We start from the raw sequence: 16,721 nt of genomic DNA, 5'->3' as shown, positions 1-16,721 counted from the left end.
ATATAAATGAAACTTAAGATGTGCATGTGTGTGTGCATATGTGTGAGAGAGAACACACACTTGAAGGTCATAACATAATATGTGGGGAGTTGAGAGATGCAAACAGTCCTTTTGCCATTAAACCTCATTTTTTCAGTTCCATCAAAATGCCTGGCCTGGAATTCAACAATAAAATATTTCTTTCTCTACATCGTGAATATCTCGGGGATTTCAAAAGCATCCCATGAAAAGTAAGACGTATCTGTGGAACTCTGCTCAATGTTATGTGGCAGCCTGGATGGGAGCGGAGTTTGGGGAAAAATGGACACATGTATATGAATGGCTGAGTTCCTTCCTGTTCACCTGAAACTGTCAGAACATTGTTAATTGACTATACCCCAATATAAAATAAAAAAGTTTAAAAGAGAAAAACATAAAGTAAGATGTATCTGGGAAGAATACAATTTTAAGTTTCATCAGCCAAGGCTGACGTAACTCCTCTGTGAGCAGAGGTCAAATGAATAGAACACAAGTTAGGCATTTTTGTGATAAGAGAGGTTTGCTGGAAGAGTAGATGCCAAAACCAGGAGATTGGTCCTAGGATTTCACACATTTAACCTGCACCCTTTCTGGTGGCGTTGCTCAAGGATTCCCTCACAGGGTACTTCGTGTTTCAGTTCAGTTCAGTTCAGTCGCTCAGTCATGTCCGACTCTTTGTGACCCCATGAATCACAGCGCACCAGGCCTCCCTGTCCATCACCAACTCCCGGAGTTCACTCAGACTCTCATCCATCAAGTCCGTGATGCCATCCAGCCATCTCATCCTCTGTCATCCCCTTCTCCTCCTGCCCCCAATCCCTCCCAGCATCAGAGTCTTTTCCAATGAGTCAACTCTTCGCATGAGGTGGCCAAAGTACTGGAGTTTCAGCCTTAGCATCATTCCTTCCAAAGAAATCCCATAAAAAGCAAGAAGAAGAAATGTGAATATGTGCTTTTAGGGTTCTCAAGGTTTTACTGGGAAGCCTGGCATGCACAGTCCGTGGGGTCACAGAGAGTCAGATGTGACTTAGCGGCCAAACGAAAACAACTGTGATTATATTGTACGTCTTGTACTATTTGCCTGTGTGTGCTGCCATTCCAGCATGTGAATATCCACATTCACAGACACCGTGAATAAAGGTCTTTCTTAGGTCTTTGCTTTTCATACTCGCTACATGAAAAGTATCTCAAGGAACATTTAAATCAAGGATCCTTAAACCTCATTATATATCAGGGGGTGTTTTTAAAAATAAAGATACATGCACCATACCCCCAGAGACTACATTTCAAGTGGTTTGGGAATGGGGTCCAAGGATTTTTAATAACCACCCTCGGCTGATTTTACTGTGGATTTGCATTTGAGAACCAATCAAGTTCTTCTATTCATGTGATTCTTGAATTCACCATTATATTTTGAACATACTTTTGTTCTTTTGTTAGGTAGCTATAATTTTAATGATGTTTTTACTTAAATTAAGCAGGAATCTGCTTCTCTTTTGAATCAACCCATGAGTCATTTTTTCTACTTTGTTCTCCCTTTAGTACTTCCAACCCCTATGAGTGGATTATGAGTCAACTTCCTTACCATTTGCCAGCTCTCAGTATCAGTACACACAGGCAAGTAGTATAAGACGTACAACATAATAACAGTTGTTTTTGTTCAGTTGCTAAGTCACATCTGACTCTCTGTGACCCCACGGACTGGGCACACCAGGCTTCCCTGTTCTTCACTATCTCCCGGAGTTTGTTCAAACTCATGCTCATTGAGTCAGTGATGTTTATTAAATGTTCATGGCCAATAATAATATTGTGGTTGTTATCATTACTACAGCTGGGAAGTAAAGCAAAGATACCTGTTAAAAGCAAAATCACCAAAGTGATTTTGTCAAGATCAATGTCAAGAACACACTACTTCAAAGAGTTGTTCAATAAATAGTGTGTGTTGATGATCTGGAAAAGGACAAGATATTTGTTTTTCTGTTTCACTTACTTTTCACCTCCTACACTGCCTTATAGACAAGTGAGAAATCAATGCAAGAAAAGTGTCAGAGGTGTGTGCAGGTGAGTCTTGGCAAAAAGGTTCTTTCATTCATTTTTAAAACAATAGCATTCTAGGTTATACAACTCTCCCTGACATTCAACGGCTCCTCTACAAGGTGTGAAAGATGTCCAATGATATCTTTTCTTAGAAGATTGAACGAGAATATGTAAAGCTTAGTTCTTACAGAAGAAACACAAAAGAAAAAATAAATTGAGAAAAAAAAAAAACAAACTTCTGGGAATATGTTTCTACCTCTGTGTCTACCCCATTGGTTAGCCTTTTGGGTCAGCTCACTCGCTCATAAAGCCATGGAACTTCACTGTACCTTAAGAGATGTCTACAGGATTAAGACAACGTGCTCTCAGACTCGTGACCATGCACTGAGTCCTGTGAACTCCTTATAAAGGATTGCTGGTTATCCTGTAGGTCATGCTGCACTGAATAACAATTAGTTAAGCCAGACTGATCTGAACTTTAAAATAAACAATAAAAAAAAAAGCTCAGTTTTTTGTTGCTGTTATGTGGGGAATACTTGTCTAAATATCAAAATCTTCCATTGCTATCATCTTTCCTATGACTGCTAAGATTAGTAAATGAAATGATAGCTTATGAATCTACATCTAAGCCTCCTATTAAGTCTAACTGAATCACTACTATCACAATTAGTTGGGAAATTCACCTGTAAATCAACTGTCTTTAACATATAAACAAAAATGAAATGGCATCATCAACAAACCTGAATTTCAAAGAACTGCTAACCTTCCATCATTACTTTGCTGTGCTGAAAAGTCCTACCTTCAACTAAGGAAGTGAGCAGGGTAACGTTGGCTGCTTTCCGTCTTCCCGCGGGCAAGTTCAGACCCAGCCTATCCAGCTTCTCCCTCAGGCAGCGACCCCCATTCTTGGATTTTGCTCTGCCCAAAAACAAACAAAAGCTAGGTTTTGCAGGTTGACATTTAGAGGAAAACAATGAGAAGACTTGACCATCTGAGGTGTTCAACATGGGACAGAAGATATAAGGGCTGAGGGTTGAGAAGTGTGGTACCAGCATAGTTAGAAGATCACAGTGCCAGTGGCTTCCCTGGCCACCCAGTGGTTAAGCCTTCGAGCTGCCAATGCAGAAAGCGCAGGTCAATCCCTGGTCAGGGAACTAAGATCTCACATGCCACACAGTGCGGCCAAAGGATAAAACACCGCCCCCCCCCCACCTCAAAACTACAGTATCAGAAAACTCCTTTGTCTTACCTTCTCAAAATGCCTCCCAAGAGCGAAGCATTGAGGCATTCAGGGGGAGAGAGGCGTCTCTTCACCTCGGCGATGGTCACCTTGTATTTGGAAGTAGAACTGAGAAGGGACAGACGACCAGGGACAGAGCAAAACAAGTCTGTGGGGTTGACCACACAGGTGCCACCTTTGGAGGGAAAATGTATTATATATTAATGACCATGAGCACAGATACTAATACCTATATAAAACATAGTCACTATCGTGGTACTACTTAGGACTTGGAAATACACAGTATGATTTTTCTTACACATTCACCACCTGGGTCATCTCAGAAAGCTGCTCTGAAGATGTCTCTTCCAATAACACTCAAGCTTTGGTTTTTAAATATCATACAGAAAATGTTTGTGAGGGTATGATTTTCATTTTAGCCAAAGTTAGCATCCTATGAAGTGCTGGCTGGCCCACCAATGTTCATTTTGCCATCATCCACACCAAGAAACACTTCAATTAGTTAAAAACCTCAAACTATACCAACTAGCCCACAAAGGGTAGGTATGATATAGCCATGGCTTTGTGTATGTGTGTGTACACACATATACACAATGAATAGATATAATTGTATCCATGACTTACTATATACATAAAAGTTTTGAAAGCTCTGTTCTAAAATGATTGAGAACCGCCATCTCTCTTCCCTCGTCTATCTTCCAAGCACAGGCACCAAAGTCATTTAGTCCCCAGGTACCATTAAAAATCATGTGCCCATTGCCAGATACTTCCAACCCACATGTGCATGCCTGCACGCTAAGTCGCTTCAGTCCTGTCTGACTCTTTGCAACACTATGGACTGTAGCTCACCAGGCTCCTATGTCCATGGGATTTTCCAGGCAAGAATACTGGAGTGGGTTGCCATTTTCTCCTCCAGGAGATCCTCCAGACCCAGGGATCAAACCTGCATCTCCTGTGGCTCCTGTATTACAGGCAGATTCTTTACCGCTGAGCCACAGTGCAAGGAAGCCCTGCACTGTGCATGGGGCACATGAACTTGAGTTAACATTAGAAGATAGTAATACTAACATATAAAACGCTAGTGGCCACTAGCCACTAGCCACAACTAGTACTGCTGTGCTTATTATTATTACTACTACTAGGGAACAAAGCAAAGATAACTGCTGTTGGCAAAAATCACCAAAGCAATATCCCCCTGCTGGTGCTCCTGGAGAAGAAGCCTTCTGTCTCCAGGATCCAGAAAGCCCCTGGAGCTTTTCTGTTCCCCAGGAATAACGGAGAACATCCCCTAACTTCAGGCAGCTGAAGTAGACTGAGGACCCAGAGCAATCCATCAATCATCAGTGGGGAAAGTTTCCTATTGTCAGACCTTCCCTTATTGCAAAAATCCTGAGCCAGTGTCCACACCACTGCATAGCCCCAGGATGCAAGGCTGCATCCCCGGGCACCAAGGGCAGAGCTTTGGAGGTTCAGTAGCAAGTTCAAATTCAAAGGTTACTTTTCTGAGCATACACTGGATTTCTTGAGTTATGGGCAATTTTAAGACCCATCTCCAGAAAAGGGTCAAGTTCAATGTGGTTAATGAGAAAAAAAAAAAGAGAGAGAGAGAGAGAGATGACGATTAAAGAAAAATAGGCAGGAGAGTGTTGGCTAATATTTTTACTCAAAGGATGGTTCTCAACTGGCAGCACTAGCATCTCCTGAGAGCTTATCAGAAATGCTGAATCTCAAGCCCAGCCCCAGATCTTGAGTAGAGCCTGCATTTGAACGAGCCCCTCAGGTGGTTCTTTAAGTTTTGAGAAGCGCTGGCCTAGGGCTCACCACCTGCCTTCCTTTCTTTGACAAAGCAGCTCAGATAGAATGTTATGTCCATCAGGTCTGTGGCATTCAGAGTCAGGCGTGTTTTCTAGGCACAGAGGTTAAGGAACCTGGGAGGATCTTTAAAAAGCTAAAAGAGGCCACGGACCTGGGTGCAGAGGACAGACTAACTTTGCCCCACTCTTAGGGGATTTCTACCCCTGTGCTGTCTGGAATTCTTCCTGCTTTCCTAGGGTTATCCAAGATTCTCCTGAAAGTGCTGGCACCCACCAAGGTCTTTCTCCTGAAGCATTCCAAGGCTGGAAATCACCCTGAATGCCTCCTACCCCAAAACACAAGAGAAGATAATAAGAATATCCAAGCAGCCAGCTCACTACAAGTTGGAAGATGGGCCATGTACACTTGGCTAAATTCCCAATGCTACAGTTTGGAAACCTGCCCTCAGTTTGAAATCTGAAAGGTAAGAGTTTCAATGATCAGATTTGAAATCTTTTTCTTGGTAATTAAACTTGTAGCCAATATAATGAAAAAACATACAAATGCCTGCCTCAGGAGCAGGGAACACAGCTTCAACTGTGCTTCTTCACCTCATATTCTCAGAGAAGATTTTAAAACCAATAATAATAATAGTAATAATAATAATTTCCCCAGATGTCTAGAAGTAGATCCCTGGTGGCTCAGATGATAAAGAATCTGTCTGCAGTGCAGGAGACCCTAGTTCGACCCCTGGGTCAGGAAGACTCCCTGGAGAAGGAAATAGCTACCACTCTAATATTCTTGCCTGAAGAATTTCACAGATAGAGAAGCCTGGAGGGTTCCAGTCTATGGGGTCACAGAGACTCAGACAGGACAGAGTGACTTTGCACACAATGGTCTAGAAACTACCACTATACTTTCACTGATGCTCTCACTTTGTACTTGTAGATGCAAAATGTATTTTAAGGACTTCCCCAATGGCACATTGGGTAAGAATCCACCTGCTAAGTGCAGGGGAGACAGGTTCAGTCCCTGGTCCCTGGTCCAGGCAGATGCTGTGAAGCAACTAAGCCCACGTGCCACAGCTACTGAAATCTGCGTGCCTAGAGCCTGCGCTCTGCAACAAGAGCAGCCGTCACCATGAGAAGCCATGTGGCCACAACGAAGAGTAGTTCCTCACTCAACACAAGTAGAAAAAGCCCACGTGCAGCAACGAAGACCCATGCCCTCCTCCAGGGGATCTTCCCAACCCAGGGATTGAACCCAGGTTTCCCACATTGCAGGCAGAGAGTCTTTACCATCTGAGCCACCAGGGAAGCCCAACAAAGACCCAATGCAACCAAAATTAAATAAATAAACTCAAGCAACCACTCAAAAGTTGAATAAGAAAGTAAGTTAGGTATCAGTGAATCTGGATTTCATTGTCATGTAAGAATCATGACACGGTGAGCTTCAGAACTTAGGTCACACTGAGTTCATCTGAAGCAGGAATATTAAGAAGATACTACCCTGGAGGTTCAGTGGGTTAGGACTCTGTATTTGCACTACTGGGGGCCCCATGACACAGCCAGAAACAAAAAAGAAATGAAATGATACTGTTTTTACTAAAAATTCACACATTTTCACCTGAAAATGAGCCTTTCCTTGTGGTCACTATGAATCATTAGCAAATTTATATTCTTGCATAAATCTTCTCTTGCACACTAGCCAGTACACAGCGGAAGACACAGGAATCTCACTCAACTGGTCTCAAGTTTATTATAGGTGTATGTGTTGTTTTCCAAGAAAGGAAAGGGCATAGTTTTAGAACTTTCCTATCTTGGCTAATCTATGGTAGGTGAGATATGAAATTTAGGGAGCTGCAGAAGATTGTAATTTTTCTAAAAATTAAAAAAAAAAGTTAAATTGGGCTTTCTCCAACTGGAAAATTGCTCCCTTTGGACAAAATGAACCCGCGTGCTAAAAGCCAGCTACTTTCAAGGAAGTCACTGAGTCTGCTACCTAACCAAAGGTGAAATCCCTGAACCCTAGGCCTTTTCTCCTGCATCCAGGTTAGTCTTCTGGCATATGCTCAAATAAGCATTTATTAGGTAAGTCACACAGGCTGCATATTAAGAATATGTTTTATGCACACACAAATTGCCTGGAGGATTTATTTTGTATTCAGGATTAGCCATCAACTCCAGAGTCTTTTATTTTTTATGTCACAGCATCTTTAAAGGGAATTTCTGTTACTTTGATACTTGGCATTGCTGCAGCCTTGGGGAACTCTCTTGTCCTGGCTGAAGATTTGGCAACTTGTAGAGTTTACAGCAGCGTGAGGAACCTGATGTCTTTCTTCCCAGTGCTTTATTTTTTAAGGAGGAAGAAAAGAGTCACAGGTCAACTTAACCAGAGTTTTGCGTTTGGAATGAAGGTGGGACATTGCTAAGGGGATCCAGACTACAGATGGCAATGATGAGATTTCAAAGAAGGAAAGGCATGACAGGGTCAAGGATGCCAAGCCATTGACAGTGTTCCTCCCCAGTGTCGCTGAAGTTCCTCATGGTCCCTGCATTGCATGTCCGCTCTGATTAATCATGTAATATTCATTCTAGATCCAGCACTCCAGTTAGGGGCATCTCTCTTGCCATGGCCAAAGTCCTCATGCCCAGCTCTCTTCTCCAAAGAGTACATCTCTTTTCCATTCATAGTGTGCAGAGGCAATAATACTTCCACGGGACTTATTATTTTAAAAATCGAAATTTGGAGATAGAGATTCCTATTTCCAGTGAGGCTTCAAACTCAGATGGGTAGCTATAGTAACAGCATAAGAAATCACCTACGCAAGGTCACTTGTCTAGGACATGGCTATCATAAAAGGGATAACTTTGCCACAGCTATATTGAAAAGTCAGCCAAAGACGGTGTGTGGGGCAAAACCAGCACAAAACACAGAGAGGCAGATCCTCCAGCTGCCAGACTTTGTCAGATCCTATGAAGCTAAAAACAGCGCGGGGAGGGAGCTGCGCCTTTCCTGGTGTAGGCGGGGACGGTGTCGGGGCGGGAAAGAAGTAAAACGTTGGCCAACTAGTGAACCATGCCACCTTAGGGGAGTAGTTCTGGGCCTCAGTCTGCCCGTCTGAAAAGTGGGATGCTCACACCTGCCCTATTTAGCTTGAGGAGGTAAATAGGCAAAACGGAGGCACACGCCCTCAGCATCCTGAGTTTAAGCCACTGAACCCCACCATTGTGCTGAGAAGCCGCCGCGGAGCTGGGTGCAAGCGGTGGAGCGCGACAAGGCCCCGCCCACTTTGTGCGCGGCTACGGAATCGGAAAGCCAGGCGCCGCTGCCTGGGCGCGCTTTTTCTTCTCCTCCCAGGCAATTAGGGCCGAGGAAAGAGCCCGGGCCCTCTCAGGAACTGCGGCTCCCCTGGAGCCCCTAAAGCTGCCTCTAGGCTACTCACCCCCACTGGGTGCCTTCCCGTCTCGGAACAGAGCGGGTGATGGCTAGAGGCCCCACGCGCTCTGCAGGTGCGATCAATACTTCCCGGCGGGCTTCCGGGCGCGGGCCCGTGCGCGCAGCCTCTCCAAAGCCGCAGCGCCGCCCCAATCGCCGCCGCCTCGGTGTTGACATAATTAGACCAAATCTTGAGAGCAAAATAAATGTTCTGTTCGCCTTACAGCCAAACAGATGTTTACAATTCAAATGAAAGAAATACAAACGGCAGGGATTTTTTTTTCTCTCTCTCTCTCTCGTTCTTCATCTCCAGTGATCGCTCGTTTTTTCTGACACATTAAAAAATGTGTAAGCGATTACAGGAGTTTCCTGTCCCTGTTTGTTCTTCGGCTGCATTTCTGCGAGGTGCGGGTGTAAATGGGGTGGGGTGGGGTCATTCTCGACTGCTTCCTCTCTAGCCTCTCGACCTTCTCCATCCCAAACCCCCCATGAATCCCCTTCCTCCACGCAAAGCGGATGTTAATTGTAATCAAACACCAAAGGGATAGGGGCTTAACTGCAATTAAATAGGCCTCGGGATACTGTATCTGCAGCGAGTTGCAGTGTTTAGGAGAAGGTTATGTAGTAACAGGTATTACTGGATTACCAGGTCTGAGTGCCCTTCTCCGGGTGCGGATTCCACGCAGAACAAAAGAAAGGGAAGTCTGCATAGAGAAACTACTGATTTAAGGTGGCGATGGATGTGTAATGGTGTGTGTTGGCGGGGGTGGGGTGGGGAGGGTGGAGGTGGGGAGCAGGGGGTGAAATTAATCCCCATTCCCCAGCGCAGAGAGTGCTTTGGCTTTTGGTGATGTTCAAAGCAATAACGAAATTAAGAGAGGCAGCAGTAGGCTATGGAAAAGTAGCACCCCCTCCCCGTAAAATATATTTCCCACAAACCAGGCCTCTAGATCCCTTCCCTACATGAATTTTAAACATAAAGGAGACTGAATTCTGGATCTGCAGCATCTGTATTTGGGTAATGCAAGACAGGTGAGGCTCCTGGTGTATTTCTGACAATATTTTCACAATGGATGAGCCACAGAAATGAGTTTTGGAGATTTAAGAGCGATTCCCTGGGCTCTGACGAAAGAAGAGGAACAAGGCTTCTCAACCCGCTTCAATCTTACTCCTTTTAAGAACTGCTGCAAGAGCCAAAAGGCTCTCTCTAACTCCAGTTCCAAAACTCAGGACCCTCGCGAAAACCGAAAAAGCAGAAGAAATTCATCTTCCTGCCCAAGCCGCCTGTGGGCAGCCATGAAGGCTGCAGACAGGAAGAGCGATCAGGCCCATCCCCTGTTATTGGCAGACTGGGCGACTGATGCTAAGCTCCATTTCACGGAAGCGTTTTTTTTTTTTTTTTTTTTGAAATTAAATCAGATCTGACAATGTTTGTACCGTAGCGTAAATGCCTCCGCTGGCGTGCCAGTCACCTCTAAGCGATCTGACAAACTCCAACTCTCTTAAAACGTGCAGAGTTCAGATCATATTAATTCCCCAAAAATGTTTTGATTCAAAGTAGTTTGTATTTTGTGTAGCCACGGGCAATCCGGTAAGCGCTCCTGCCTGCCCGTGGCCGGGTCCGCTCCCTCTCCGCGTGGCCCAGAGGCTACGGCGGTATTTAAGCTTCTGAAATTAGCCTGGGGCTGCAAGGCAGAGTGATCACAAAGCGAAACAAGGGCGCTTCCCCTCTTCACTTTTTTCATTTTTTTCTTTCTTCCTTTTTTTTTTTTTTTTTTTTTGAGTTTGCCATTCCGATTTCACACACAAAAAAGACCAGGGCCAAAATGTCACTTTTTCACCCAAATATGGAAACGCTATGTCTTCTCTTCTAATCTCCATTCTCTTCTGAAAGCCAGGAGCCCCTACCCAACTGAACCCCTACCCCCGCGATTTCAATCTGGATACACTCATTATTAGCTTCATCATCATCATCGTCGTCATCAACATTGTTCTCCCTCTATTAAATTCTCACAGCAAGAAATGAAAGGGACCAGCATCTGACAAAGGGGAGGGGGCCATGAGGGAGCCTCAGAAGATTCATGGGGAAAAGAAGAGTGGTTTTTCCTTTCTTTCTTTCTTTTTTTTAATGATTAAAAACACAGACGACTCCTGTAAATAGAAGCCTCATTTCTTCAAGAGATGCCTTTTGAAACCCACTATCTGAATATTCAACGAAGGCAAAGCTCCACTCTGTACGTACAACATTAATATGATCTCTGCAGAATTTGCTACTCAGAAATATTAACATATCAAAGCCGATGCCGGAGGCGAGAGAAGCTATCGATACGCGAGCACAGGGTAAAGTAAAGATTATTGGTTCTGATGGTTGGAGTGGCGGAGCTGCGGGCAAAATCGTGCACACCATTAACCGAGAGTGAGCGCGCGGGGAGCTGCACCTCCGAGGCGGTGGCAAATATTTTATCTAGGTGGTAATTACCTTGCCGCTGCCCCTCTTCCGCTTTCTTTGGCTATAGGGCTTCATTATAGGCAAAAACAATGTAACTACTACTTACCAAAGTGAGTCAGGGAAATGGTATTTTGTTCTCTGCAAACAGAAGTGGCTAAATTTAAGAACGGAGACACCGCTGCTCTCCTACCCCCAACAAACCCGCACACACAACACTGTAAACAGGACAGCCTCTCCCTGGTGAATTTGTGTAGGGCATTAAGAGATCTTTTTTTCTAGAAGAGCATCCAGGGGTCTTGAGAAGTAAAAGAGAATCTCTATTTTTTTCCCCCTCCCATTGCAAATTCTAGAAATCATTAGTAATTTAAGTTTATCCAAGAGCTCAGCAGTAGAGAAACAATGGCAAAAAGTTGTGCTTTTCAAATCATGTTTCATATGGTGGGTAACCTGCAAAGCTCCATCTGAGCTATATTGCACAGTGTGGTCATATAGCAGAGCGCTTGAGTTATAGTCCTCCCAATTCTTGATGAACAAAGGTGACTTGAACTATGGATATTAGGATGCTGTGTGCTGCCATGACAATAGAGGCAGGAAACTTCCTTAGCTGTTCTTGAAAAAACGAGTCCTAAGATGAAGGACGTGGGCCGGCGGCAGGATAAACACCGCCTTTTAATACAAGACTCCCTTGCTATCCATTTGTAAATTGTCATGAACATTGATCGTTTCAGAGTAAACAGACACACCGAGACACACTCCCTGGTCTCTGAGGCACAACTAAGTTAACTGGTCTTTTTTAAAGACACGTGGAAATGGAATAAACTCAGCAGCTAAATTCTGAATTCCTTCGCAAGGAGGGGGATGGATCAAGCTTAGCCAAACAATAGATATGTAAACCCCAAGTTACCTCCCATTTTTGCTTGGAGTCCTGCTGTTCTTCTAAAAGATCAATATTTGGTTTAAAATACATTCAGCTGTGATTTTTAGGTGAATGACACCGAATTCTACAAGAGCAATCAAACATCACCTAAGGAAAACCATTTCCGTGGCTCTGAGAGGATAGGAACGCAGTTCCCATCTTGTGGTGACTGGAGAGCGTTGGCCTTTCGTGGATAGCTGGTGAAGTCTATTCCGTAAATCTCTTCAAAAATTCAACTCATTGCACAGCAGCCTGTGCAGCCTTTCCAGCTCCCGGCCTGGGTCTCAAATAATTCTAACCCCCTGTCAGCTATCGTATGATCTGATGCATTTGAAAAGGTGATCTTGGAGCAAGCGCGGAACTGAACGCAATAACGCAGTAGCGCGAGTCGGGCTCTGCGAGGAGCCGGCTCCGGGCGCTAATTAGTGGCGCTGTCCTTCAGCACCACCGACATCTTCGTGCGCCCTGACTGCTTGGCGTCACCTTTAGTGTGGCCGCCTCAACACGCTTGTCACCTGGTCCCTCTTTCACTGTGTGTTTTAACCCCCTGGCTCCAACAGTATGTATATTTTATTTCAATTTTCACTAGTCTGGGCCTATTTCATGTCTTTTCAATATGGCCTAAGCTTAAATCTGGCTCATTTTTTAAAAGTCTTTGTGGAACAACACTAGCAGTGGCGGGGGGCGGTGGGGGGACAACTTTCAAATCTCCATAGGGTGAAACAACAGATTTAAATAGCCATTTTCCATGTAATGGCAATCCCAAATATCCACTCTGACAATAGTCTCTCAAAGGAAAACATTCTGTTTTCTTCCCACCTCAATTTAAATGGAGTTTCACACTGGACACTGGGTTGTAAAACCTGCAGTTTAAACATGAAAGAAACCAATGCTTCCTATCCATGCAATCCTTTCTTTGGAAAAGCACTGTAGTCTTTCAACAAGCTTTGAAAGGGATGGAGAGGGACTGAAGAACATTTATTTGGTGCCATCAGGATTGACTCAGTTTTTAGTGGTTCAGTTACAAGAGACAACTGCGGCCCTGGAGCTGGAATTAGTCCTGGTGAATAGGCCATGTCTTATTAATTCGTATGAAGTTGGGATAACAGCTGGTCCCCCTTGCCTTGTGTGCTCCTCGGGTTACTCAGCTTGCTAGGAAAATAAGCTTCAGAAGCTCTGAGTACAGTGAAGTGAGGAAGCCAGTGAAATTGGCATTGCCTTGAGGCTCATAAAATGTCATAGTTCAAAACCTTTTGTCAAAATGGAACATTTGAGATGCAGCCGTCTTCAGTGTCTGGGCCGAAATCAACAGCTCTCCATTCTTGTCTTCCCCCCACCTTCCCATTCCATGGGTAACTCTGGGTTCAGATGTTTTCCTCAACAGATGGGAACAAGAAAGCTTTATCTGGTACAGTTAACACCACCTCCTCTTCTCACCCTCCCTTAAAGAAAGAAATGTTCTGGACATTTAGAAAAATAAGGGCAGCTACAATATTGGTGTTTCATTAGTTTTCCCTGAAGCTCAATGAATTTAGCCTTTCATAGAATCCTTCAAAGCCTCAAGCTAACACCAACACCTCAAACACCCAGGCTGTGGCTGGCACATTTAAGGCTAAAAGAGACCAGAAATTCTGCTCGAGGATGTGACGATGGGGGAAGGGTTTGTGAGAAATATTTTTTTTTCCTTCTTTTTTCTTTTCTCTTTTGCCTCTAACTTTGATTCTGTCACTGTTTCATTGAGGAAGAGCAAATCTCTTCTATCACTCTCTTTTGGGCACAGGCTAGTTCAAGCCTCAGTGGAGTAAGGGAAGCTTTTTAATGTGGATATGCCTGTGTGGGACAGGCCTAATTGACCAAGTCATTGTTTTCTTTATCATCAGGAGAGGATCTGATGTTTAAAAGCACCTTTGGATTTTCAAAACAAAGTAACCAGTGAGAGAAGAATGTTTAGTTTCATTAGGTTGTTACTTACCCCTTCTTATCACACCACCTTGGCCATTGAGAACAAGCCCACACTGGGCTTCCACAGAGCCCTTAATGAAAGAAAAAGAAATACAATTACTCATGTGGATACTAACAGATACATGAGTTAAGTCTTTCAATCTGCCCAAACGCTGAACCCCATATCCTCATTACCCCACAGTAGACATTTAAGAGCAACCATTGAGCTGAAGCAACTTTGGCAGCACACACTATTGTAAGGGGGAAAAAAATTGCCAGAAAAACCACAATGTAAAAGTTGTATAAATCTTAAGGTATGCATTTTACAGCACCATACAATATTACACTTCAAAGCACCTGAGTGCCTTTTATCTTGGCATAAGAGAATGAGAAGCCCTTTAAGTCTCCATCAAGGCACATAGCATATATATAGACAGTTTCCACAGCACTTTCTGCATGGAGCAAATTACACTGTGAGTGTCAAGTCTGGCACTGCAGGTTTCTTGGGAGCTCAGAGGAGCTATTTCAAGTGCAGGATTCAAGGTATCTTATGAAGGTACTGTTTTACCCCAGATGTAGGAACATCCTATCATGCTACCCAAAATGTGTCTTATAGAGGGAACAACTTCAGCGTCACTCACTGCATATCTCCAGGCTCCTAGTGGATTGAGGGATCATTTGAGCTGGGAAGAAGGAAAAGGCCTGCTGATTTTTGATTAAGAAAAATAAAAATTTCTGTCTCTCTCTCTCTCTCTTTTTTTTTTCCCTGAGTCGAAATGTGTTAAAGGCTCATTTTCCTTTACAAACAAACGAGGTATTGGACTTGAAAGAGGCCTTGAAGGGTGTTAACCTACCCAACAGCCCGTGAAGAGTTAAGTAAATGCGGAGAGAGTCGGTGCATAATAAAAACCCACTTTACAAAACAACCTTTACAGCCCTGGCTCCCTTTTGCTTCCCCATTTTCACCATATTGAGGCAGGCCTGTAAGACCCCCCTTTTCAACTTACTCACGAGCTCTTTCTTATTTTAACTGTTCTGCCTTAAAGTGATTATCAAATCAATATGAAAAAAAAAAAACTTAGAGACTGAGCATAAATTAAAGCGGTGATGGGAAAAGGTGTGACAGTTTCCTTTGTTGGCCATAGCAAATCTTTTTAGGGGACTCAAAGATGGAACTGAAGCCACAAGACTGTTTGCATCTGTTAGGCAGACTTAGACCGCCCTCCAAACCATTGGACTTTCACTTAAAATTCTGTGCAGGGAAAAGTATATTTACATTTGTTGCATTTGAAATGAGGCATATGCTGATGAATGTTTTAAAAAGGAAGAAATAAAAGGAGAGAGACGGGTTTCTCCCACACATCCCCTCCCCATTTCTCTTTTAAAAGTAGCTATGACTGTTTTTCTTTTTCATTTTGACAACTAAGTCCAGGAGGAATGGAAGAAAATAACTTGCCAGAATTACAACTTTCTCCATATATCCCTATCTATGTCAAAAATGTATATAAACACTTCTATAGACATAGATACATAAATATATCATATACCTCTGTTCTTCATTTCTGCTATTATCTTGGAGTGTGTCTCTCAGTATGAATATTCCCTCAGTGTGAGCAATAAATGGGAAAAAGGAGGTTAAGAATGTTAAAAAAAAAAAAAACCACACACACACACACACAACAAACAGGATGAAAATAAAGGTTTCAAAATATCTGAAATGGACACGGTAGAGGCCCGGAAGCTCTCCAAGGGAGGAAACCGCTTTTCCTCCTAGGCTCTGGCGCACTGTTAAGGTGTTTATTTTCTTAGAAGAAACGAATCTTGGTCTCTTCACTTAACAAACTTTCCCCTCTCATAAGTAAAACATGTTGTTTGGTCGGATGACATTGCATAAATGACCAGTTGAATGGCACTAAGTCGAAAATTGGATAAACTACGGTGTTCTTTTGCACGGGATTCGCTCTTTGTCTGGTGCTTGCAAATGTTCTAATCCCCTCTTTTGAAAAATGCCCGGCTTTGTGCCTAGCACAGAAAAAAAATTTGTTCAGATACAAAAAAATCAGCAGCAGACGCGGCTATTAAAAGAAGTAAATAGGTTTTAGTTGAGCTAAGCATTGAATGGCAGATTTTTTTCCTCTTGAGACATAAGGAGATCCTTGTGAAAAATGTAAAAATGCCCTGAGCGTATAAAATTATTTCGTGAATGTAATTGTAGAAAGTCAAGGTTTATGGAGCCAAATCTTTTTTCTTGTGCACCGATCTTGTGGCTTGGGCTCTTTGTTGGGACTGTAAGGGCTTTCACTTTAATTTTAAAATAATCCCTTGCTCAGAGGTAAGTGAGGGGGAAAGATTTTCTGTGCGCAACGAGGGATCTCTTCTGTCTCCAAATCGTGCTCCTCCAGAATCTCCCTTTTCGCTTTGGGGACCTTAGAGAAAGTAGCCAGCTTTGTGCAGACTCACAAGCAAAGCTGTAATTTCAGCCAAAAGAAGTTACAATTTTGTGTCTTCTGGGTCTGTTTGGGACATGTGTAGACTTGGAAATATGGCTGTGACAGTGTACCTACATAATTATAAATTCTATTGTTGGCAAACAATGTGCAAAAATACAGAAAGAGAGAAAGTACATCATCTGATTGAGTCATGGCCTTCACTGTATCTGAATTCCTTCCTTCCTCTTTCTTTTTTCCCTCTTTTTCTCTCTACCTTTTCTTTTTTCTTCCTCCCTTCTTATTCATTTTCTCTTCCCTCCCCCCAGCTCCCCATCCCCCCCCCCCCCCCCCCCCCGCCACCCCTTTCCTTATTTCATTTCCTTCTCTTTAAGGAGTTGCATCTTCTGTAAAAGTTAATGGCTTGGAGAGACAGCAGAAAAAAAATAATAAAGTTGTGAA

General features: G+C 43.4%; 1 protein-coding gene across 1 annotated transcript in view; it reads right to left on the bottom strand.

Annotated features, from left to right (window-relative positions):
- TFAP2D (transcription factor AP-2 delta) overlaps positions 1–16,721 on the bottom strand; it is a 60,445-nt gene that overhangs the window by 41,397 nt on the left and 2,327 nt on the right. Inside the window, exons 3-5 of the mRNA XM_069563501.1 lie at positions 13,865–13,925; positions 3,305–3,470; positions 2,855–2,973 (exon numbers count right to left, since the gene is read on the bottom strand). Coding sequence (XP_069419602.1) covers positions 2,855–2,973; positions 3,305–3,470; positions 13,865–13,925 — 346 coding nt within the window. The remainder of the gene's footprint in view (positions 1–2,854; positions 2,974–3,304; positions 3,471–13,864; positions 13,926–16,721) is intronic.

The sequence above is a fragment of the Ovis canadensis genome, chromosome 20 (genome assembly GCF_042477335.2).
Source record: "Ovis canadensis isolate MfBH-ARS-UI-01 breed Bighorn chromosome 20, ARS-UI_OviCan_v2, whole genome shotgun sequence".
NCBI classification, from domain to species: Eukaryota; Metazoa; Chordata; class Mammalia; order Artiodactyla; family Bovidae; genus Ovis; species Ovis canadensis.
This window is presented reverse-complemented; position numbering and strand designations above follow the sequence as displayed.